Source organism: Rhinoderma darwinii, chromosome 10 (assembly GCF_050947455.1).
Source record: "Rhinoderma darwinii isolate aRhiDar2 chromosome 10, aRhiDar2.hap1, whole genome shotgun sequence".
Lineage (NCBI taxonomy): Eukaryota > Metazoa > Chordata > Amphibia > Anura > Rhinodermatidae > Rhinoderma > Rhinoderma darwinii.
Window position 1 is genome coordinate 26345945 of NC_134696.1, and position 27014 is coordinate 26372958.

At 42.9% G+C, this 27014-nt stretch overlaps 1 protein-coding gene and 1 long non-coding RNA gene across 9 annotated transcripts in view; one reads left to right on the plus strand and one right to left on the minus strand.

Moving 5' to 3' along the window:
* MIB2 (MIB E3 ubiquitin protein ligase 2) overlaps window positions 1-27014 on the minus strand; it is a 111570-nt gene that overhangs the window by 38522 nt on the left and 46034 nt on the right. For 4 of the 8 annotated variants that reach the window (XM_075839597.1, XM_075839598.1, XM_075839591.1 and 1 more), the window contains one exon: window positions 1115-1462. In XM_075839597.1, coding sequence (XP_075695712.1) covers window positions 1115-1361 — 247 coding nt within the window. In that variant the 5' untranslated portion in view covers window positions 1362-1462. Of the gene's footprint in view, window positions 1-1114; window positions 1463-13665; window positions 13896-13987; window positions 14114-25029; window positions 25096-25490; window positions 25581-27014 lie in introns of those variants that run through there. The other 4 variants (XM_075839595.1, XM_075839592.1, XM_075839596.1 and 1 more) reach the window with 3 other exon arrangements.
* LOC142661898 (uncharacterized) lies at window positions 14115-25680 on the plus strand. The gene is made up of 3 exons (XR_012850836.1): window positions 14115-14279; window positions 22785-22869; window positions 25059-25680. It is a non-coding gene; the product is annotated as an uncharacterized LOC142661898 (long non-coding RNA).

The window sequence follows — 27014 nt, forward strand, 5'->3', positions numbered from 1 at the left end:
CCTCATATCGCAGCTTCCTGGACTCCTGTGGGTATTTGGGATATTGCGGTGACCTGCAGTCACCCCTAATTTTTCAGGTATTGAGCGCAGTTAAGCTGGCCAGACATAGGAGAACAGTCAGTGGTACAGTTGTTTGACGGATAATTAATCCGAATTCCTCTATTACCACGTATGTTCGGCACAGGTAAAAGTATAGCTTCTTTTAATAGAGCAGGAAGGGTTTTGCTGACCGATTCCTCTGGCGCCACTTATCTCTGCCAGATACTCTGACAAAATCTATTGTCAATGAGCAACTTTAAGATTTAAGGACAGAGCTCAATTAGGCCTGGAGGCGGCAAATTTTCAGTTTTTTGCCTCACTGCATTCGAGTTTTTCCCGCTAACTGTTAGGAAAAAATCTTGTTTTTTGGGGTGTAAGGTTTTTGGGTTGCCGGGGCTGGTGATCAGCTAGGTAGATCTCCTTTCTTTAAGATGCCACAATTGCTATTGATCGTGGCATCACAACAGTTAAACAGCCGAGATCTGAGTTTTTACACATCACGGCTATTGCTATTGGGGTCAGCGATCAACCACAGCAACAATCCCTCTCCTGTGCCCAAGATCTTGTGCCCCCGTGATCATGGTGTTAACTACAAGCTCCACAAGTCATACCTTTATGGCAGATGGCTCCGAGGGGTTAAAGGAAAACTCCACATTCACACAAATATTTGAACAATCCACCTTTTAAAATTGACCTAAACTGCGGAGTATTTTTGCTTCTACTTTGCTTCAATAATCTTGTACTAATTAGTTATTATCTGTTGCTTTAATTGTTTTCTAGACAGAAGGCTAACTTCCATATTTTCCTGTTACCGTAGAGCGGTGCATTGTGGGAGCTCAGGTGAAAGTTAACCATTTAGGGTTGAGCAGTTAGGTCACATGACTGCAGAAAAAAAAAAAAAACACAGGCTCCATAATGGAACCAGCACAATTTTTACTTCCACTTTGGGTGTGAATGGAAAAGAAAAATCCATACAGCTAAAAATAAGTACAAGAAAAGTAAAGAAAAGTCATTACAAAGTTACTGAACATTTTACGTAGATATTAAATGCGTTAGTGCGTGCGCCAGTGCCTACCTGTCTGGGCATTATCATACAGCAACAGGTCATACGCTCCTTGGAAACCAGTGCGATAGTTTGTCCTAGTGCCATGATCCCACTGAACAACTACGGTTTTGTCCGGTGTGGTAGGGCTGCCTTGCCGTCCAATTTCCACCACGGTGCCCACACTGCCCTCGCCATTGTCTTGGTTTGCCCACTTCCAGTCAATGCCTCGGACCACACGCATTCCCACTTGCATGGCTGCAGAGGGGTCCCAGTCCATCTCAAGTGTCCAATGGAATTATAGGACACATTAGAAAGAATTACAGAAGCTGGAGGTAATGGGTCTGGCGCAGGTTCCAATACTGGGAGGTCTATTCAGCACTGGGGAGAGAAGAAAATAAAAAAATAAGAAAAAGTTAATAAAACGAGGCCTACTGGCGGTCACCTAGTTTTTCCAGAAAAATTAACAAATAGCTGAACAGAATTTTTACCAAGTTAAAGGAGTTGTCTGGTACATAGGGCTCTGGAGGACCCGACGTGTCTATATTGCATGGACAGTCCATTCATTTCTATGGGAAATGTGTAATGCCTTATTTATCCTGTGGTGGAGCTACAGGGAATGAACACTTGCTGCCAAGTTCCTCCACAGATTACAGCGGATTGACTGGTCAGCGGACCTTTCTAACAAAGGGATTGTCGAAAGTGGACAACCCCTTTAAGAGAAGAGGACAACTGAAGGGCCGGTAGCTGTGAAGCACTATATAGTTTACATATGTGCAGCAGAAGATTGGAATAGCCGCGCTGCCACATCTACTGTATGTCCTACTTGTAGTGGAAGAAGAGACATTTGTGAGCTTTTCATTATTTCCGATTAGCCAGTGATCAGCCTGAGGACTGAAATAAAGCAGAAAGCACAGACTATTAGCTGCTCTGATAATTCATTCATTTAAATGCATTACGCCGCTGCGGTGTTTGGCGTCAGATTAATCGACAACACACAACAAAAATCAATCTCATTATTACACAAGTGATGGCTGCTGGGAAAGCAGGATCCGTATGAACCAGTCCTGTAAATAATTCAATACCTTCCTCCACTGGGTATACTCGAGATAAATCATACTAGTTCCTTTTTAATTACCATATATACACATCATTAATATAATGACGCACCAACGAATCCAAGAGGTGCCCTCAGATATTAGAGCAGGTGTTCCCAAATTCTGCAAACTGGGGTCTCACCTGCCAGACGTCCAGAACAAGGTACTGTTAATAATCAATGGCAGCTGAAAAACATCACTTCTAGGCAGGGATATAGTTATAGTGGGTGCACAGGTAGCGGTTGCAGGCGGCCTACGTGTCAGAGGGGGCCCATAAGACAACACCAGTATTACAAATGGCACATGGTAGGTGGGGGACCCGGAGACAGACTTTGCATTTGGGCCTAGGATATTTAAGTTAGGACATCAAGGCCTACGATCAGCTTGTTGATTGGCTTCCGGTCTTACAGCGCTAGTGCACGTGAAACAATAGGATTGGGCCGGGATAGTAGACTGGCTCGGAGGCCGCTTGCTGCAACAACCCCCCCCCCCCAACCAGTCTAACTCCAATGGCGACCAAGCAAACTAAACTACATGTACCCTAAATAAATCCTAACCAATGAAGGGCGCCAGGTGGAGACAGACCCCTGATCGGTTTCTATGTGTAAGCATCTTCATCCCATTGGTTTCTAGTATTCGGGTCCCTTTAACTTACACCACAGACATTCAGGATACTGCTAATAGAACCGATAGAAGTGTTAATAATGTATATATCAGAATCTATATAAAGACCTACCAGAAGAAAATGAAGAAAAAGTTCTTACTTTAAAATATGAAGAATATTTTGCGCAGATATTATTACATGAAGTTACAGGCCCAAAGCCTGAGGCTGCACTACTAAGATTCTGGCAAAATGTCCTCTTCTGATTTGTCAGATGAAGTGTTGTCAAGACGTTGTGTAACAAATGTAACAATATCTACATCGTTCCCGGCTCGAATAGTGTCAGTTGTGTGTGAATAGGTGGGGACATTGATGTATTTGGTGATTTGAATCTATACAAGGTCTCCATGACAACACTGCCTGTAACTGAAACATACTAGCATTTAACACCTTCCCGACCGCCCACTGTCTGTTGACGTCAGGCGGTGCGGGTGCTTAGTCTACAGAGACGTCTTTTGGCGTCGCTGCAGATGAAGCTGATGAGCGCTCGTGTGAGCTCTCATCCTCTAAGCAGGAGCTATTACTAACAGCTCCTGATCTTAGAGAAGCCTCCTGAACACAGCTGGGGTCGGCAAACATTCGGACCCCAGCTGTTTAACACTTTGATTGCCGCGGTCCGTGACCGCGGCATGATCAAAGGGAATTCCCCTCTTTGATCGCATCACCGGGATTCCAGTGATGCGATCAAACACTGGGGAATCCCTCTGCAGTCAGCCCTGGGGACCTACAAAGGACCCCAGGGCTGTCTGTTCCATGTGCCTGCTGTTCGGGCACACTATGTGCTGCCCGATCAGCAGCCTGTGTCATAGTGACACAGTGTAATGTATTAGCGTACAGAAGTATGCTAATACATTGCAAGTAAAAAATAAAGTTACAAATAAAGTTATCCCTTGATGGGATTAAAAAAAAAAAAAAAAGTAACAAAACAAATAAATAAATAAAAAAAAAGTCCCAAAAAGAGTCTTTATTTTGCATTAAATACATTTTATTGCCCCTACACTAAATAAAAAACAAAAACCTACACATATTAGGTATCTACACGACCGTAATAACCTGAAGAATTTATCTAATGGGTTATTTAGCGTGAAACGTGAACGGGATAAAAAATAAACCAAAAAAACTATTCCGAGAATCGCCTTTTCCTATATTGACGCCGTAAAAAAAATATTTTTTACCCCCAAATTGTGGGGAAAAAAAAAAATACTGTTTCTCTCGCATAAAAAAAGCCCTCATACAGCCACGTCAGTGAAAAAATAAAAAAGTTATGGCTGCTGAAACACAGAGAGGCAAAAACAGAAAAATTGAGCTGGTCATTAAGGTCTTTTCAGGCCCGGTCATTAAGGGGTTAAATTCCGGCAAATTAGAATATTTTATGCCCCACCACCCTTTTGGCTCAAAACGGTTGGAAACGCCCACCTTCATGCATATTTGCATAAACCACACCTCTTTTGTGGTCTGGTTCATGGGCTTGTCCAACTAAAATCAGAACCGTTGGCAAGTATGCAGAAATCAGAAAGGAACCTGTTGTCATCAGAGAATCTCAGTAGTGCAGCCTCAGGCCTGTAATGTCAACCAATCATATCTCAGGATAATTGTAAGATATTTAAAAAAAAAACGAAATTTTTTTTTTTTAGGTACACAAAAGGGATTTTCTTTTTAATTTCTTCTGGATAGGTCTACTTTAACAATGAAATATTACCCCATGGAACGCTACCTCATTGAATAGACCAACAGTATATAAAGAGAATAGAAAAGCAAAAATGACACGCTGGACCTGCAGTTATTATATTCACATTTCAGCAGACTACGCCAACTCTGTGCAAACAAACAAAAAAAACACAATGTAAAAGTCAAATTATGGAGAAGGATAGATGAAACACTGTACGGTTCACTGGAGCAATAAGGCTTAAATAAACAAGAGCAAACTAATAACAGGGATTTCTGTCATCTGTAACACAACTCATCAGATTATACCACAAATATCTCCATTAGATCTGCAATCAGAAAATTAATTACAGAACAAATAATACCAAGATTTTTCTTCTGAATAAAACAAGCAAGTAGAATAGACTAAAAGATAATGAATAAACAATCTTATATTACATTTCCATTAAAGACCACCATCTGCAACCTTCCCCAAAAAGACGGTGTTCGGTGACCAGACACGCTCTTGGAGCCACTTCTGTTCTCCTGACTGCTGGAACCCCAAACAAATCAGCTGTAATCGGTGGAGGAATTCAGTGTTCAAAATTCCTACAGCACCACCGCAGGATAAATGAAGCATTACACAGTTACCATTGAAAATCAATGTGCTGTCCATGTAATACATGGACATGCTGGGTCCCTCCGGAACGAGAGATGCTCTTTGTAGCTGCTCTCTGCTCTAGCTAATAGATAAGAGTCCTCAATGAGGACTCTATTGATTCAGGATTCCCTAATTGGGTATTTTGTAAATGGTTTTCTAAACCAGAGAACCTTTTAAAGTAAAGAACAGGGAGGCTGGATGTATGATTATTCCAGCTTAAAGGATTATCCCGAAACACAGAACGTAATGGTATATTGCTAGGATATGCGATCACCACCAACATTCACTTGAATGGAGCTGCACTGTAGTTCCCTGTACAGCGGGTGGCCGGAAGAGCCACTGTGCAGGGAAGAACTCTGGTGGGGGTCCGACTATTAGGTTGCGACCCCTTCAGAGTGTGATTGCGTTCTATGATGGTATAACCCTTCAAAGTGCACCTGTATTTTCATAAAACTTTTGACATGTCATAGTGACATGTCAGAAATTTTGATCGGTAGGGGTCAGAGGACTAAGATCCCTCCGATCGCTAAAACAAAGATGCAGAAGCGCTTAAGTGAGCGCAGAGCCACTGCGTTCCTGATTGGCACTGCTCTGCTTTCCTCGGAGAGCCGAGCGAGTCGCGTACGGACTCAAACTTTCTAACGAGTCCGTACACTGCTCGCTCGGCTTTCCGAGGAGTGTCGATCAGAAACGAAGTGGCACAGCGCTCAACTGAGCACTTCTGCCGCTTTGCTTTAGCTATGGTGGGGATCTCAGTACTCGGACCCCCACCGATCAACATTTCTGACATGTCGCTGTGACATGTTAAAAGTTTTGTGAAAGTACATGTACACTTTAATTCATTGGGATCGTTATCACATCCAGACAGAACAGAAGGACCAACGGCGTTTGGAAACAAGTAAGGAAGACATAGGAGAGGGCATTATATACATGGGATATGCATGGGTAACGTCCCAATATCAAACATCTCTACTTTATTTGTAGGCAGCTTTTTTGCCCTCTTCTAATATGCAGGATGGATTTCTTTTTTTATTTAGAAGGATTTTGCTCAGGAGAATACAATGACCTACAAGACTGTGAACTGGGACTATGAATAACTGTCCGCCTCTCTCTAAATTTAACCTTTAAAAAAAACAATAAAGAATAGTAACAAAAATAGAAGTAGAGTCAACCGTCCCCTCGAGACTCAACAAAAATGCAAGAACTCATTTTGATTTTAATCCAGAAAATCAATAAAAAAAACAATAAAGAGGAAATTGGGCTAAAACTGATCTAGGGAAGAATGTCTACATAGTAACCAAGACGGGTCAGGAATTGCTCAGGCAGACAGAGGGGGATCAGGAAGGAGAGGAGAGCGAGGTCTTGTAGACAGCCCACATTGGGCCCAGTTCACACTTTTTCAGCTAAAACCAGGAATTGATCCACAAAACAGGAGATTCGTGAAGGTTTAATTTATACTTCTCCTCCCTGTAGGCTCCACTCTGCTTTTGGCTAAAAAAGCGAGTAGAACAAAAATTGTCAAGTGTAAACTGAGCCTTAGGACTTATACACACGGGCGTTGCTCATCTCGGATGTGAAAAAACATTTTTCACGTCCGAGGTGCATCAGTGCTCTGCGCTGCGGGACGCGATAGCACGCATCCCAAATAGACAAGAGTCTATGGCGGGATGCGTGAAAAAATAGGACATGTCCCATTTTTTCACGGACCCTTCACACGGTCCGCTGAAACAACGGCAGTGTGAACGGCCATATTGAATTATATAGGTCCGTGTAACGGCCATTGCTTCAACGGCTGTCACACAAACGTTTAAAAAGTTTGTGTGAATTAGGCCTTAGAAGGATTTCTAAATCATGAGGATCCAGACACACTGGTAACAAAGCTCTCAAGATCATAGGGTGTAACCCCCAATGGAGACTTACCTAATGTACTGTATATGAGCACAACATAAGACTTTGTTCACACTGGTGTCACAGTTTCAGTTTTTACTGGATGCATGACAGATACAACAAATTCGTTATGATCAGATTTTTTTACATTCATTGACTTACAATGGGCCCGTCCGGTATCTGTCTTTTTTTACTGGATAGATTAAAAGGTGAACATACACATTCGTTGTATGTCGGCCGAACCTACAGGTTTTGGCGGGACCAGCCGACCATCTAATGTGTATGGCAGTGCCCCTAATCTTCTCCCAGACGGCAGATGTCAGGGGAGAGAAGGATCGGGCATGTTGGATTCTGACATGCCCGATTCTTTTGTTTGCAAGGAGATAAGTCACTGCCAGAGCAGTCCGCCCGTGGCTTTCTCCCTTCTCTTTATTGAGAAGGCATTCACACTGGGCCGAGCGTGTATGACGGAGTCATGAGATCGTTCGGCCGGCTGCGATCTGAAATGTATGGCCAGCCTAATTCAGCTTACAATGAAAACCTGACGGAAAATAACTAAGTGTAAACAGAGCCTAAAATATGGTATCGTATGTAGTCAAAGAAAAATGGAGCCCAACGTGACCTGTCCACTGACATGACAATACCCCAAGTCTAGAACATTCTAAAACTACTACAACTCCCAACAGGACTTGTCCCCCAGAAACTATGATAACTATTTTATTATACTCTCTGCAGATACAGAACTCTACATCTCCCAAATGCACTGCACTGTGTATAACCCATAAAAGTTATACCTGACCCAACATGACCTACGCTCCATACAAAGCATCCACCACGTAGATCACTATACCTACCCAACAGGTTGTATAATACTAAAGATATATATATACACATACACACACATCGGTGTGAGAGGGTCAATCCACCACTATATTTTGTCTCCAATATAAACCATTGTGATATTCTGTTCCTTGCGGTAGGGAGAATTCTTGGTTTTCTACCTCTGGCAGGCGGTGGTATTATGCCAGTCATCATGAACACCTGCTCAGGTAAACGACTGACTGTTCCAGTGTTTTCCTTTGTGCTCCTCTGCTGGTCCTGCTGAAGCTTATATTTGAGGACCACAAACAGGCTTTGAGTCATAGATGTATATATAGGTAAACAATAGTGAAGTTCGGCTGTATACAATGAAAGGGATTGAAAAGTCCATGGCGTTAGAAATGAGTAGGGTACAACTATCTAGTAGTGGGATGGATGCCCTATTCTGTGGTCCAGGTTAGTACTAAATTAATTAGTGCAGATACTGCAAAGTAGATGGTGGTACTACTATGAGGTGGTAGAACATCAACTCGACCCCCTTTCCTATTCACTTAAATCCGGTGGACCATGAAGGGCAGGAGAAGACAACCAGATAGCTCATTCTTACATCACAGGTGTCCACCCCAGAAGGTGAAATCTGAGATTCTTACAACTGGGACCCCTCATGATCAGTTACCTGTTGAGGAACCAGAATCTACATGTTAGTTTTCTCCGCAGAGCAGCTGCAGGGAAAATAAATTGTGATTGGGTGCCCATTGAAAGAAACACATGTCACACTGGACATTGCCCGTTGTTTTAGCCAGGAGACAAAGCACATATAACACATCAGATATTCCGGTTTTTACACTGGCCACTATAGTAGTCGCAATAGGTTGACACTTCCAGTTTTCTGCAGCTCACTTGTCAGCATTGCTGTATAGACTGGGACAGAATAAGCAAAGTCATCTCATCATCATTAAATGGGAGATGAGTTAATGACAGCTCTATAATACTGCTGGACGCCTAGATAAGGCTGTATAGTAACATTAGAAATAAAAAATAAGGCTCTATGTGCAGAGCCACTTTCTGGTCTCTGGGGGACTTAATCACTTCCTTCTCCCCCATTCATTACAGTTGCCATAAATCACACACACCATGGTGTATGGTCTATACAGACAATACAGGAAGCAGGGGTGTGCCTCCAATGTGGCCGTCCCAGAATAGGTTTTAGAAATAAAAAAGCTGCAAAATTTTAAAATAAGAGCACACACATTATTTACCATCTATATACTTACCGTACATCTAATTAAAGGGGTTATCCGGGTTTTTTAAATTAAGATCCTTAGGATAGGTCATCAATATTAGATCGGTGGTGGTCCAACCCTCGGCACCCAAGCCGATCAGCTGTTTAAAGGGGCCGCGGCGCTTTTATGACCGCAGCCTCTTCGTTTACATGGCTTCCTTCCTTGGTTTACATATGTAGCAGCTGTGAAAGGTATTGCACCACTGTCCATTCAAGTGCCCCTTCAAACAGCTGATCGGCGGGAGTGCCGAGAGTTGGTCCCCCAATAATCTAATATTGATAACCTATCCTAAGGGTAGGCCATCAATTTTAAAACCCGGATAACTACTTAAATGAAAACTAAATTAAATACATGAGACATTCCCCTAAAAGGGTGCGGATGAAGGTGACCCCTTATAAAAGAAATATCAGCTAAAACAGACAACATATTTGCTATATGGATACCACTATTATTGTAATTGTCCTGGCAGTTTTACGGTCACGTTTTTAGACTTTGGCCTCATGCACACGACCGTGTTTTTGCGTCCGCAATTCAACCGCAAATCCACGGGTAAATTGCGGACCCATTCATTTCTATGGGCCCATACACACTATCCGTGTTTTCACGGCTCTCCGCATGTCCGCACATCCGTGCCGCAGAAACTACGGACATGTCCTATTATGGGCCGCAAATGCGGTGCGGACATGCCAATAGAAGTCAATGGGCCCGTGGAAATTGCGGATACACCGCCGTGTGTCATCCGCAGTTTTGCGGATTTGCGGAAGTGTTGCTAGGCGACGACCGGGAATGAGTTCTGTCGTCATCATGTTTTACCTAGGCTTTTTATTTTTCATCCGCATTTTGCGGATTACATACGGATGAACTGCGGAGGACATACGGATGAACTGCGGATGACATTTCACGGAACACGGTCCTGGAATTTGCGGACCAGAAAAACACTACGGTCGTGTGCATGAGGCCTAAAGAACCGGATCGGAGGGGGGTTATTTGATGAGACATCTTATCTGCAAACGGCATTTACAGGCACGAACCATTAAATGACGCTTAGAAGCAGAACTCAGAGGAAAATGACCTTTACGATGATGTCAATAGTTGCTGGTAATGAACGGTGGATTCACAAGGCCCGGCCATGTGCCGCACGATTACATCACGGCAAACATTATAGCTGAACAGTGAAGCACATGTGTGGAGACCTGTAATCCTCACTTACAAATGACAGGGCAAAACAAGAATTAAAGGGATTCACTGGATAATGCTGCTTTGCTGACACAGGCCGTGTATGGGAACATCACCGGGGCTATGAAGAACAGGGATAAACATATTATGTACAAGACAATACTGAAGGCCACGAAAAATCTGATGCTTGCTTTATACTGGAGTAATACTCTGCACCATCAGCGATCATTTTACTTTTTCTTTAAATAAAAATTGTACCATATCCCGCAGAATATTAGGGCATATGGGCCCCATAGAGGGGGGTCCGCAGCTCAGATGTGTCAGAGTGGAAATCCACTAAAATTCCGTGACTCTTAGGGCTCGTCCACACGTAACGGATTTGCTGCAGAAAATTTCCGCATTAACTTTAAATGCGTGTTTTACTGCAGAAAATAGTGCAGATTTTTGCGGCGTTTTTTTTTCTATTAAGGGCTGTGTGATGGTGATATTTATTTTTCCTGTGATGTCATTTCCAGCATTTCTGCAGCAGATTACGCGGTACATAAGAAAAACGCTGGAAATCAGTCCACTTTCCGCAGAAGTAATGGACATGCTCCGGAAATAAAATTACGCACCGAATGTGAATTTTTGGACTGATTTTTTCCGCCGCGCCTGGATGACATTTCTCTAAATCACCACCTACTTTGCTGCTACTGTATTCCGCTGCGTATTTTCCATCCGCAATTCTGGAAGGGAAATACGCAGCAATTCTGTTACGTGGGCACAAGCCCTTACTCTGGTGGACTCTGGCCCTCCATGTGTTACATTGGTTGGTCCTCATCTGAATGGCCGCCATGTAATACTACATTGCCCCGGTAGTGGAAATAAGCAGACAGGAACTTCTCTCCGTTAAATCAGCTGTTGGCCAGGGGTCTCGAGAGACGGGCACTAATCGATCACTCTCACATTAAACGGGATGTCTGTGATGACACAACTCATGTAAAGAAGTTCCTCGATAGTATAACAAAAGAATAAAATGTAATATGTTGTAGGATTATGGATTATTATAAAAAGTACAGCTGGCCACTGCTGTGTTTCCTCCAATGTTTACACTGCTAGGCAGCTGAATGTGGGAGGGAGTGCAGTGCGATTGACCGATCTGCTTTGTATTGACAGGTCCTGTTAGGACACAAAGAAATAAAATTAAAGCAATGTAAAACCTGCCCTCCCTGTGTATGGACAAGCATGGACTCCCTGGGGTACCAGACAACAACACTATTTAAATATATTGGCGGTAGCTCCGGAGCAAAGGAGCGGTAGGTCTGAAACACAGACACACAATCCCTCTAATTCCCATATTAAACCCTCTGCAGATTTTGCGCTTGCTGCAGAAACAACCCCAATCAGATAAAATCTGCAGCGTTGCAGGGAACCTTCAGCTAAATAACCACAGAGGTGTTCCTTGGGCTCTGTCCGGTACCGAGTGACATCTTATAGGGCTATTCCCAACTAAGACATTTATGGCATATCAACAGGATATGCCATAATTGTCTGATAGATGTGGGTCCCAGATCTGGGACCCGAACCTAAATTGAGAGCGAGGGGGTTGCCCGACCCCCATATCGGGCAGCGAGGCGGCCGCAGGTTCCAGGAATGCACTAGCGCTGAGGGGGCAGCGCACGCGGACGGCTCTCTTCATTTTACTCTATGGAAGTTACAGAAACAGCCGGCTGTTTCCGTATCTCTCACAGAACAGAATGGAGAGCAGCGCGCAGAGGCCACTTCACCAGGCGAAACGGGGGTTTGACCCCAAAGCAACCCCCCATTTGTATGCCACTGGAACTGAAACTCAATCTTTCCCACTTTTTTCTCCTGGTGATCCTGCAATGAGAACGTAGCTGTATACAGGATCTACCTTCAATAAGGCATCCATCAGGTCTAATATAGGCCCTGGTGCAAAAGCCATACTTAAAGGGGTTTTACCCATGAAGGACATTTAGGACATATCCCATTCTAGCTTTTTGTGCTCACGCTGCCTCCCAGCCACTTCCTGATTACATAGTTGGGAGCTACAGAAACAGCGTAACTCGCTGAGCTACGCTGTTTCCGTAACTCCCATAGAACTGAATAGTAGATAGTAGATACGGAAACAGCATAGCTCGCATGCTACTCTGCTTCCGTAACGCCCATTCACTACTATGGGACTTCCGGAAACAGCATAGCTCAGGGAGTTACGCTGTTTCCATAACTCCGACCATGTAATCAGTAAGTGGGCGGGAGGCAGCGTGAGCACAAAAAAAATAGAACAAGGTTTAGGGGGCCGCGTTCAAGAGATAGGTGAAGGTCCCAGAGGTGGGACCTGCATCTATCGGACATATCCTGTGGATATGTCACAAATGTCCCTCATGGGAAAACCCCCTTTAAGCTCTTCTCTCAACTGCAGATGACGTCATGCTTCACTATGTGATGACATCACGCTCTATCTATATATGAAGTATCGATTTCTCCTGTGGCTTAGTTCTGTTTGCTCCCTATTATTATGCCGCAGTTCACACTTTTTTCAGCAAGTAACAATTTTCAAGGAGTTCTTTGATTTTGACAATTAGGCCTCAGTTATTTTATTTCCCGTTTGTTATATATCACCAACGCATCCACATCAGTCCCGGTTATCAATCGGGCTCACAATCTAAATGACAAATACAAATTAGGGCCAATTTAGGATTTAATCTATCAGAATGTTTCTGGAGTGTGGGAGGAAACAGGAGGAAACTGGCGGAGAACATACAAACTCCAGGAAGCACTTGGTTAACCTGAACCTAAGAACCCCGTAATGCAAGGCAAGGCAACAGTGCTAACCACTAAGCTATCGTGCCACTAATCTAAACTGGTCATATCACATATGTAGAAATGCAGTCCACTGACCACATAGGCAATGACTACAGGCAGTGTCATATATATATATATTTATACACACACACACATATACACACACACACACACACACACACACACACACACACACACACACACACACACACCATAGATATTCCATATACACTGAGTGCTTTGGTTTGTGCACATGTATACATAACCTCTGTCCCCGAGATTAGCACTTGGTAACCAAAAGGTGAATATTGCCCCTTGTAACATCGCAACATACAAGCTGCATAGACAAGTACAAAAACACCAACTCACAGCAATAAACAAGGAACCACAAGATCTTTCCTCTAGCAAGACACAAAGAGATTAACGCTATATAATCTCCAGAGCAGCAATCATAAAGCATATAACACGTCCCTTTGTTTCTGCCGAGAGCCACCACAGATGTGTCGAGCTCGGTCTTATTGTGCCCCCCCCCCCCCCTAGTGCTTTCTTACCGTTCAGCCATAGAAGCCCTTTAATAAACCGTTCAGTTGTGATTGGAGAAGGGAGACGAACAGGCTTGATATTAATACGCTGCTGTTGTCATGTTCCCCGACAGGCGAAGGTGGTCAGATCAGGATGTGTTATAGATCGCACTTTCTAGAGGTTGGATCTCAGCACAGGAGACGTCTTTGGTCATGTTCTTATGGTTCCTTGGGTCAGATTAGGTTTTGTGACTCCACAACTGATTGTGGAAGAGTAAAACCTCAATTACAAAGAGAGAATACAGACAATTATACTAGGAGACAAGCCGCAACTCACTAAAGCAGCACCAACCTCCAATGTGGCTCTGGCTGCCAATTGGCAGATGGGGAGGGTACGAGAGGGATAACCTCAGGGCATGTCATGCTATTGTCCCGTAGCTAGAAAAATAAAGGAGGAGACGATAAGTAGGCAGCGGACTGATCTACTCATCTACCCCTAGTGTGAGTGTGGGGCCCTGGTGTCAGATACACAGTGTCACAGCAGGACCCACTTACAGCTTCCCCTCCTCTCATTGCAAATGCAAATCCCCAGGATAACAGGAGGAGCAGACAGGACGCTGCAAGAACCAAAGACAAGTCAATGGGTAATGTGGTGACAATGCAATAAATCTATACTAAACACACTATATACGAAACACACTATATACACAATTATATTATATACTAAACGCACTATATACGAAACGCACTATATACTAAACACACTATATACACAATTATATTATATACTAAACACACTATATACACAATTATATTATATACTAAACACACTATATACAATATACTAAACGTACTATATACACAATTACATTATACACTAAACACACTATATCACTATCACACTATGTACACAATTACATTATATACTAACACACTATATCACTATCACACTATATACACAATTACATTATATACTAACACACTATATCACTATCACACAATTACATTATATACTAACACACTATATCACTATCACACTATATACACAATTACATTATATACTAACACACTATATCACTATCACACAATTACATTATATACTAACACACTATATCACTATCACACAATTACATTATATACTAAACACACTATATACATATAACACGATATACAAAAACACACATATATAACACGATCACACAATATCCACAATTACTCTATAAAACACTATATACACACACAACTACATTATATACTAAACACACTGTATACATTTAACACTGTCACTATATACAAAATAACACTATACACATATTACACTATACACATAATCACATTATATAAATAAAAAAAGATGGACAAATGATTTTTGCGGTGATTGCCGCAGTAATAAGAGCTATCAGTACCTCGTGTTTATTATAGTGCGTCTACGTTGGGAAAAAACGCGACAAAGTCCCACATGATGCAATAAATACATGACGCTATAAAGCAGTGGCCTCCAACCGGTGGCTCTCCAATTATTGCAACACTTCAAATCCCAGCAAGGCCTGGCAGCCTTTGGCATGTTGGGAGTTGTAGTTTTGCAACAGCTAGAAAACCACAGGTCGCAGACCATACATCATATGTCCAACCTTTCAGCAAAGATCATGCCGAGATAATGTAACGTGACGCATCCTCAGCAACTTATCTGCGTCTTCCAGCAGCGAAAACCCAGACTCCTCACTAATGTGGAGAAATGATGATCACATCCCTGCGCTTCAGGCCACTCATTAATATTTATGTGCTCCCTGTCTGATAGCAAGGAAATAAAAGGGGGTAAAAAAAAACATGATGTAATGACCTGACCCTGCGTAACCCGTAATCTCTAGAGTCAGACGATCACTGGTGGGTAGATTTCCCCTTCTAAAACCCAACTACATGCAACTAATGTAAGGGTAGGAACATACACAGCGTAACACTGCAGATTTTCCACAACCGATTCATTGCGGCAAATCCGCAGCGTATTACAGTAGAAGCAGTGTAGGCGAGAGGTCAACAAATCTCGTCGCCACACCGCGGTAACATGCCGCCGAAAAAAATGCACATAAATTGACCTGCGGTTTCTTCAACCGCAGCATGTTAATTACCGCTGCGTAATCGCAGCTCTACCGTTGCGCGTTTTCCCATTGAATCACGGCAATTCCGCCGCAAAAATCGCAAGTAAGAAAAAATAAAATAAAGTTATACTTACCCAAGTCCCCTGCTTCTTCTCCAGTCCGGTCTCATGTCATGACGTTTCATCCCACGTGACCGCTGCAGCCAATCACAGGATGCTGTGGTCACATGGCCTGCAATGTCATCCCAGGAGGCCGGACTGCGAGCAGAGAAGAGGGAGGGGGTAAGTATGAACGTTTTTCTTTTTCTGGCGCCGCATTACGCAGCAGAAATTCCGCAGGAAAAACGCACCACATTGTGGTGCGATTTTTCGGACGGCAATCCCTGCAGTGTTCAGAGCGGATACGCTGCGCAGCTTGACGCAGCGTATCCGCCCTGAACACGCTGTGTGTGTTCGTACCCTTAGGGTGAAGGCTCTGTCGCAGATTTATAACAGTTTTGGGGGAAAATGCAACATCGTTGCCACAATTTTACTAAAATTGTAACAAAATCTCGCAACATGTGGCAGGTTTCTGTTTCACGCATACATGTACAGTGGTGATCAGAATGCATTCTGGGTCCCTAATACGTGTGGTGCCCCCTTAGTCCTCATGAACACAACCGTAGATTTTATCTGTAATTACGGATAATCTGTTGACTAGGCCACGGACACCTTTTTGTACATTTATGAATAATTGTCTGGGCCGTAGAAATGGTCCGTATAATATTGAACATGTCCTATTCCTGTCCGCAAGTGCAGCACGGACTCGCCCATAGAAGTCTATGGGCGCGTGCAAAATAGTGGACGGATGTGCATTCATAGCCGTCCGTAATTGCGGAAGCGTTGCTATGCGACGGAAGGGGATTCTCCAAGAAAATGCCGCCTGAGCGATCATGTGATTTCATCAAGGGGTTGAGCCATGTTGGTGACATCATTTGTAGCCTCCTTTTTTTGCGGATCAGTAAATATGGATGCACCAAGGACCGTATACCGTACAGCGTGCCAGATATGCGGATGACTTGCAGAGCACTACGGATCCAGATTTGCAGGCGGTAAAAAAACAAAAACACTACGGTCGTGTGAATGAGGCCTTAGAAAACACCTGCAATTTGGCATGTGTTGGAGGTCCAGTCTCAGCCCATAGACCCCTAATAGGCACCATATTCGGTAATTGTGTAAATTAGTTGAGATGTTTTAAGGACTGAAAGCAACACATGAACGGAGAACCCCCCCCCCCAATCGGTTACCATACACAACACTCCATCTGCTGCAGACATACCGTATTTTCATCCCCAATACTTTCTATTTGTGATAGTTGTCACTTTTTTTTATTATTATTGAATTCTGGATACATTGTATATAAAACAATAAGATATATTCACATTCTGTAAAGCGATACACTGTTAACCGTTGCTGTACTACTTCAGCATGCACAGGTTTTCCCTTATCCTCCTATGTTACACTGTGGACTGCGGCATCTTCTGGGCTAATTTCAGACGACAACGTGGGCAGGCCGTGCTCATGAATATATTTAAATGTGCCCATATGTTATGGCAACTGCTCCTTTGGGCACCCTTACTTGTAATGCCCACACGCAGAAGAAAGTTAGCGAACGGATCTGTGCTTCAAGTCAGGAAAGGAAATCTACCTGATAGGAGAAGTGCCCTTGAATGGTACCCCAATTATTTCTGTTAAAGTGGGGTCTGATTTAGGCAGACCCTTGTTATACGCCCTACGTGGGCATGCTGAACTAATAAAAAGGTGGTCTAGTATGACTCTGGAGACTCTAGTCATCTACTAATGCCCTGTAGGTTTGGGAAGATGACCTCTGACATGCCAAGTACCCTATTTTAGACCCTTGATTTAAAACAAAATTGCACTTTTTTTTAATGCACTTGAGCTCCAATAATATAAAAAAATAAAAATAGTGTTTGTATTTGTACAATCCATTGTACTGGGGAGTCCAGAAATAGAGATACTTACTGTAAAAATTGCCTTATAGGGTATATGGAAAGGGTTTGTCTTGGGCTCTGTTCACACTTGTATTGTGGCTTAAGCCAGAGCATTAAAGGGGTTTTCCAGGCAAATCCCTTATAGCGTAAACCCTGTGGAATTTCCGCAGCATGTCAATATATGCTGCGGGTTCTGTACGGAGATGCTGCGTGTTTGGCCCATAGACTTATATGGCAAGCATAAATTCTGCATCAGATTCGTTTTCTTGCGGTTTTTGAAGAGTTTATGCAGCGAAAACGCAGTAAAAACCACTGGAAATCCGCATGTACACATATACTACACTATTTGCTACGAACTTCTGTGACAGAATTATCAGGGTTTTTGTTTACGATAGCGCTGCAGATTTTCTGTTGCATGTGGGAACATAGCCTAAGGATCCATTAATATGTAAGTTAGCTTTACCGAAAAGGAGAGCGATGCTCTCGCGGTCAGATGCGACTTTCTGCCGATTTTACGGCAAGTCAAATGAACCTGTAGGTCCATTCTCCTTTAAGAGGCCAATGAAATGGGCGGGTTATGTGAGCCACACCCCCCCCCCCCCGAAACCTTCCCGCTCCATCATGCCACCTAAACCCCTCCGTCTACTTATTTTCTCTAATGTGCCGCTGGCAGTGGGATACAACTTCATTTCACTGCGCATGAACAGGAAACATGCAGAGGCAAAGGAAGAGGACTGTAAGAATGAGGATGAATTCGGATCACGTCTGGATGTCGCGCCGACCACTGGGGGGCGCATATGAGAGCCATTGTGGCGGACGACAGGTGGTCATTACTACTGACCACCAATGAAAAGGTCGAGCTGACGTCAACAAAAGACTGGTTGGAAAACCGGCGAAAGAGCATCTGACCCCCGGAGCGACCCTATGTGTGTAAGTAACATTAACGTAATAACGCCCAGCTGGATCTGTCGTATGACTGATTCCACCCGTGCCTGATGGACCACATTGACTTACAATGGGCTCAATCGGGTTCCGGCATGGTGTCCGTCACTTTGACAGAAAAAATAGCGCCATTCGAGAGAATCTGCAAAGGAGTCTTCGAGCAGAACCTCCAACGCAGATGTGAACATTAGGCCGGGTATAGACGAGCGTGTTTGGTCCGTTATATACGGTTCGTATGTCGATCGTATTTCCCAGACCGAACACACTGCAGGGAGCCGGGCTCCTAGCATCATAGTTATCTATGACGCTAGGAGTCCCTGCCTCTCCGCGGAACTACTGTCCCGTACTGAAAAGATGATAATAGTACGGGACAGTTTTCCCGCAGCGAGGCAGGGACTCCTAGCGTCATAGATAACTATGATGCTAGGAGCCCGGGCCTGTTCGAATATGCGCTCAAATTTCCACCATTCTGTTCCACCACAAGAACAAAATAACAGAAGCGCCGGATCCGTCACATGACAGACACCCACAATGCCCAACGGAACCCATTGACGTTAATGGATTCGGTCAAGGTTTTCATCACGGTTTCCGTAATTTTGCAGAACAAAATATTATTTGATGGAGACTCCGACGCAGATGTGAACATGGCCTTAGTGAGACTTTCCCTTTAAAGAGGCTCTGTCACCAGATTTTGCAACCCCTATCTGCTATTGCAGCAGATAGGCGCTGCAATGTAGATTACAGTAACGTTTTTATTTAAAAAAAACGAGCATTTTTGGCCAAGTTATGACCATTTTTGTAGTTATGCAAATGAGGCTTGCAAAAGTCCAACTGGGCGTGTTTAAAGTAAAAGTCCAACTGGGCGTGTATTATGTGCGTACATCGGGCGTTTTTACTTCTTTTACTAGCTGGGCATTAGGAATGGGAGTGTATGATGCTGACGAATCAGCATCATCCACTTCTGTTCGTTAACACCCAGCTTCTGGCAGTTCACAGACACACAGCGTGTTCTCGAGAGATCACGCTGTGACGTCACTCACTTCCTGCCCCAGGTCCTGCATCGTGTCGGCCACATCGGCACCAGAGGCTACAGTTGATTCTGCAGCAGCATCAGCGTTTGCAGGTAAGTAGCCTCTGGTGCCGATGTGTCCTCGCTGGTCCGACACGATGCAGGACCTGGGGCAGGAAGTGAGTGACGTCACAGCGTGATCTCTCGAGAACACGCTGTATCTGCACTGCCAGAAGCTGGGCGTTCTGAAGAGAAGTGGATGATACTTCTCATCAGAACGCCCAGCTAGTAAAAGTAGTAAACACGCCCCGATGTACGCACATAATACACGCCCAGTTGGACTTTTGCAAGCCTCATTTGCATAAATACAAAAATGGTCATAACTTGGCCAAAAATGCTCGTTTTTTAAAAATAAAAACTTTACTCTTATCTACATTGCAGCGCCGATCTGCTGCAATAGGAGACAGGGGTTGCAAAATCTGGTGACAGAGCCTCTTTAAGAGCAGACCTACTGGATCTGGTGAGACCTTTCATCCCCAAACCTTTCTATTTGTTTTCGTTGTCCCTTTTTTATTATTGAATGCTGTATACATCGTATATAAACAATCGCAGACTCTGTTGACTCTCACCAGTAATAAATGAATAAGAATTTGCACTTTTCTGTGTATTGTATTTAGTAAACGCTTGAGCAATGAGTCAGTGAGGAACCGGATCCTCGACCTGAAACCCCTCACATGAGAAGCGCAAACAGCTCTGCTATGTTCATGTTTATACACTTTCAGCTCAGTTTACGGGAAACATTTCTGTTGTGTGTACAGTGAAGCGGATGTGAAGTAGGATTCTACTAAAGTCACCGAGTCGTCCTCCTGGAATAGTTCACACAGTTTTTGAGAGGCGGGAAAAAAAATAAAAAAAAATAAATAAATAAAAAAATCGGCCTCAAAATTGCATCAGGAAACGGCTCGAAGAAAGTGCATGCCCCTTTCTTATTTTCCCGCAAACAGCCAAAAGCCATCCGGAGAAAAAAAAAGCCTCTGTCTCCCATTGAAGTCAATACGCCGAGATTTGGGGCGTCTTTGAGCGCTGATTTCGACACAGTTTCCGCATCAAAATCAGCACCAAAAATACTCTGTGAACTGACCCGAACACTCTCGATCGGGAAACGTGGGGAAACTAAAGGCCCTATTACACAGCCCGATTTTGAGACAATTCGTTGATCGGCGCTCGTTTGCTCCGGTCACCCGGAGCTATGGATGGGGACGAGCAGTCGTTACTCCGATCGCTCGTCCCCATACATTATTATCATGTTGGCAGCGCGTCTCCCTGTTTACACAACGATAATATTTTACTTTTTTAAAACGATATGACCAGCAGATGATTGAGCGTTTGCTCGTCCATCTGCTAATCGTTCTGTTTACACAGAGCAATTATCGGGAACGAGCGTTCTATGAATGATTGTTTGCACGATAAATCGCCCAGTGTATAACCCGACTATCAGCACCCGTCGATCAGCTGTTTGAAGGAGCTACGGCCTCTTCCTGGTGTACATGGTTCTCCTCCTCATTCGTACTTGCACGCGCCGTTTCATTTGTAGCAGCCCTGCAGAGTATTGCACCACTGTCCCATTCAACAATAAAAAGGCTGCGGCGCTCATAAAAGTGCTACCGTCCCTTCAAACAATTGATCGGTGGGGGTGCCCAGAGTTGGCCCCTAACTGATCTAATATTAATGGCTAGCCTAAGGAAAGGCCATCAATTTTAGAAACCCGGATAACCCCTTAAAGTCGGGCAAACATGCAGCAAATGTCAGAGGAAAGAAGGACCTTTTTTCGGCCAGGAGAGATGTCCCGTTCATCGGAATGTGGTTTGCAAAAAATCCTTGTACATGCTGCAGAAACAACCCCAGTCACATGAAAGGAAATTTCTGCAAAAAATATGCCTTAGGCTACATTCAGACAAGCGTAGCTAACCTCGGAGGTGACAAACTGCAGTTTGTCACGTCCGAGATGCACCCGTGCGGGATGCGATGTCACGGATCCCCCATACTCTAGAGTCTATGGAGGGATGCGTGACACGCAGTAAAATAGAACATGTCCTATTGTTTCACAGGCCCTTCACACGCTCTGTTGAAACAACGGTCGTGTGAATGGCCCCATTGAAATACATGTGTCCGCGTGATGGTTGTTTTCATATAGTTTGTTATAGGAATATATATATGTTTTAAAGTCATCAGCACACCTGCAGCCCGAGTCCTAGATATTAGCGGTTCAGATCAGTCAGGACACTTCTAGCTCAGTAGGGTGAGCCTTATATATGTGACAATATGCTGTCGAAAGTTCTATAGGATCAGAGAGAAAAGTGAGTAATGAGAGTCTATTGGGAGGTTAGAGTCACTGGAACAGAAGGAGTTAACTTGTATTCAATGCTCCACTTTCTGCTCCACTTTTCAAGCGCTCTGATTTCTTCAGCAGTAATATGATGTGACCTATTAATTATGATTCTATGTAATTACCCCCCTTTACTTCTTTTTTATTCAACACCCCCTCCCCTCTCCGCCATGGACTGCAGTACCGAGCAGGGAACATACACAATCCTTCTAAATGGATCACTTTGTTGCAACGCTCTGACTTCTCAGTACTCACGATGCCCATTTATAAAAGGGAGGTTCAGGTTTGGAGCCCCCCATAATCAGCTATTATAGAAAAGGGATCAGCAATGCAAAGGCTTGTTTTTCCCCGCATGGCAGGATTATTTGCGATGGTTTACAAAAGTGCGCCCCACATGTGAGACCCACCCTAAGTTTTCCCAAGAGCTGAACACTCGTCAGCCAGGCCTGAATATTTATTTCAATAGGGAGAGGGGGGGATACGCCGCTGCCAGATCCTTCTGGAGCCACTTCTGTTAATTTCATGAGGCTATGATTATTGTGTGTAAAGTCTCCATTTGTCAATCAACTTTCCAAGGACCTGAAAGGGTTACAAATCTGCATTGTTATACAGAGTTACTTCACTCTTCTCGCCTGTGTAAGCGCCAGAACTGTTGTCCGCATTTTATTTTTATTCTGGCATTATAATCAGGATCTCGGAAGCTCAGAAAGAACATTTCTTTTATAGGTGCCTCCTAAGTAGGGAAGTGTTGTTTTGCACCGAATTGTGTGAAGACTCGGAAAATAAACCTAATTTGACTGGCAATATGAATGTAAGTATTAGAATAAGATATAGGATTAATTAAATTGAATTCATTTTTGCGTGTCGCCCCTCCGCCGACACCTGGTGATTGACAGGTGTCCGTTTCTCTGATGCTTGGCCATGAATAAGCAGCTTTGGGCTTTCTATATCAGACAAATGTGGCCTAGGTACGAATATGATGAGGCAGATATTTTCTAGACAGAGGATAGCAGCAATCCCTTACTGAGATTAATAAATCCCTCTATAGGATTTAACAGGATTGAGAAATCTCCCGCCCGATGATTGGCTAAATCAGGATTCAAGTGTCCAAACCCGAATTAAGAATGACTGCAAGCAAATGTCTCGGTGAAATGATTAAGGGAGAACCATTCTATAAATAGGACAAGACAATAAGCCCCGCTAAGTATATTATCTAAGTCTCAGTATCTGCAGGGGTCGGGGAGATGTCATAAAAATACGCGTGACACTAAAGAGGAATATTCTTTATAACGTTATGGCTGTAATAAGAAAAATGAAAAGAAATTAAATGAAATGTGAACCACAGCAAAAATAGAACAGCGCTAACTTTACTTAAAGGGAATTTCCACTTAAAGGGGACGTGTCATCATTCTATCAGAGCCACCCCCTTAGGAGCTATGTAAACTTTTGAAGGCATTATTTTTTTTTATAAATCAATGATTCATTTTAATTAAAAAAAATTTACTTTTGAGATACAGCTTCTATGTATGCTGGATACAAAGAAGCGGCCTCTTGCGGTCACAGCCGAACCCATCAGATCAGCGGGACTGACTGCTAATAATTTTTTTATGGCCTATCCTTAGGGGGATAATTACATGGAATCATAATTAATAGGTCACATCATATTACAGCCCAATTTACTGCAATAAAAGACACAGCCCATGAAAAAGCATGGCGCTATTTCTGGAAAAGAAATAGACCTTTTTTCTAATCCTGGACAACCCCCACATACATGGTAGAGACAACAAACTGTATGCAATGCTAAAAGAAAAACATAAAAAACTGCCCCATTAATAAAAAATGAGGTCGTCTGCTGATTATGGCAGAGGAAGTTGACTCAGCTGCTCATTTTCTCTGCAGCGGCCACTACAGGGGAAAAGTAGTATTACAAGCGGCCATTCAAATGGGAGTGGAAGTCCCCTGAATTTTATCAACAAGAGTTCTAGGGTATCGAACATTATAAAAATCTAAGATCACAACATTTATAAGTTTTTTTTTTTTTGTTTTTTTTTTAAGGTCTGACCCAATGAAAGTTAAGTGCCATTTTTATGTACATACCACTTGTTTCCCATGACCATCCTGCTGGGTTGTCATAAGGCCACTAATGACCTTACCTTTCACAAAACAATAAAAAACAAAAAAGGAAAAATTCAGCAGCACCTTTCTTATCCATGCAAATGCAGGTTCAACAGAGAACGCCATATCAACAATAGTCACCTTTGTAAGAGAAAGCAATACAAAAACTCACATGGCATTATGGTGTTTTAAAAACACAACTTTATCGTTTATATTTCCTTAAAGACTTTGTGAACTTTTGCAACCACATTTTATTGCTCCATTGAAACTAAAATAAAAAAAAAGGAGCAACTTTACAGAAAGTCTTTAAAAATCTCACACCGTTTTCATGGTTACAGACTACAAACAAACCCTGCGTAGTCTGATCCTCCCTCCGTGTATCTTTCTTGCACCTGTACCTTCTTCTACTGATTGTAAGTTAACAAAAAGAGTGGAGTACCACATGACTACAGGATCAGACTACACAGGATGAGTTAGTAGTCTGTAACCATGGAGACAAACAAGTTTGCATAGGAGCTGTATACACAAAATATAGGCCTTTATTCCTCTGACAGTGGAAAATGTTACTTTCTTGCCGCTGACCTTTTCTATTACCACATTGATCACTATCATAAGGGGAACATTTAGGGTTATAGGTGTACATGCGATTCTCTTTTACACAAGCATAGGGGAACCCTGTGCACATATAGAAAAGTAATCTCTGGACTGGACGAGCTATTAAATATATGCTATTAGCGATATGGATGGATGAGCACTATGGTTGCAAGCATAGAAAATTCATTAATGAAAATGTTCTCTCTCTGCCAATTCCGGAGTATTATTAGAAATAGATGACTAAATGGTCTACGCGTCTTACTTCTCTCTTCATTTTCTCGTTATCCGTAGCGTAGAAACACAACCGGACACCGATAATGATGCAAAACTACAGATGGAAGATAAAGCCACAATTAATGGACTAAGAAACTGCAATTCCTAAAAGCTAAATGTACGAGATCAATAATCCTGGTCTGCTGCTCTTGTACCATAATGTAGTTCCCGCGAGAGAACCTCAGAAGAGTCTGGATGTGTCAAGTCAATGGGAACGAGGGTTATTTGGAAGTAAAAAAAAAAAAAGAGAAGACGTTGGGTCGGACAAGATCTTTCGGGAGTTGTGTTTTAAGAGAAGTGTTCCCAAACCTGTGTGTGTCTAGTTGAAAAACTACAACACCCAGCATGCTCTAAGTTAGAGCATCAGGGCAGCAGTCTATATAGGACACAAACCTCTTCTGAAACTATCCAACTAGGAAGGGGGTTGGGTGAAAATGAGTACATGGTTACCTAATGTAATGGTCTCCGATCTGTGGCTGTCAGAGCATGCTGGGAGTTGTAGTCTGATAACGGCAAGCGAGCCGCATGTTGGAGACTCTACTAGAGGGAGAAAGGTGGAGTTTTAACCAAAAGTGTGAAGTAGAACTACATTTTTAACCACAATTTACCACATTCTTCACTTAAAAATCTATATAAAAAGTTGAGCAACTGTTCAAAAACTTTGTTTTTCTATTGATTTTGAGTCATTTATGTCTAAAAATTAAAATTCTGCTGGTTTCGAGTTACTACAGAGCAGTGCATTGTGGGAGCTTAAATGGCAGATACAGTAATAGATCAGCTGTTAGATCCCATGTCTGGCGGAAGGATGAAGATAAACTGTTGTCTGTTTCCAACGGCAACCAGTAGAATTTTGAAAGCATCTCTAAATAGATCAATAAATCCTGAAATAAATTAGACTTGGGACAAAAAGAGCAAAGTATTTGCAAAGTTACCACACTTTTTTCAGTCAATATTAGAAATACTGTTGAAAGCAGAATTCAAATTTAAAGGGCTTCAAACCTCTAATAATTGTTTCTGTATGTACGGTTAATAACATGGGAAGAGAGAACAACTCTGACTAGTGGTTGTCACTTCTCCCCTCCATCCACCCAAGAATGAAGATAAAAGGAATTTGGACCCAAATTTCATCATCTAAATAAACAAACAAACAAACAAACAAAACAAACAGAGGAGGGTTAAAAAAAAAAAAAAAAAAAAAGAAGGCTGTGCTTCAATCTATTGTATTTATCTGAAGATCTATATATCTATCTATAGTATCTATCTCATATCCATCATATCTATCTAACAAGCCTATATCCATCCATCCCATATCCACCCACCCATCGCATATCCACCCGACCCATATCCCACCCATCCCACAGCCACCCATCCATCCCATCTCCACCCACCCCTAACTTCTGTATCTATATATCTACTGTATAAATCAGCTATATCTATATAAAAATACTGCAGCAGCCGGACGCTCCTCCATAGAAGCAGTTCTAGAAACATTTCCTAGAGCGCTAATTAACAAAATCTGTGTTTTCGATTACATCACCACCATAGTGAAAACATCAAAATAAAACAAAACCATGCTGAGCCAGTTGTGGTGTGGTGATGATGGTGCAGCACTAAACCAAGTGTGAAGCTGTTCTAGTAAAGTCCACTCTATGGCATGAATGTCTGTCTACATCTATTATAAAGACGACTTGGCACCGGCTCGTGTTATACCGGGCAGAGGCAGCCTGACATTTCTTGTCAAAATCCAAAAACAACGTTTATAATGTGGCCGCGAACAATGCAAAGAATGCGGTAGAGAGTGTTTCATGTCCAACGAGATGTAGACATGGTCTCCTGTCCTCCCTACACTAAACCCGACATTGAACTACGGAGGGGGAATCTGTAAAAAACACAAGACTTTTTTACTAAAACCCAAGCCCTAGGAATATGGAAGCGGATCAGGGCAATGACATATTTGGTGACTATACTTTACGA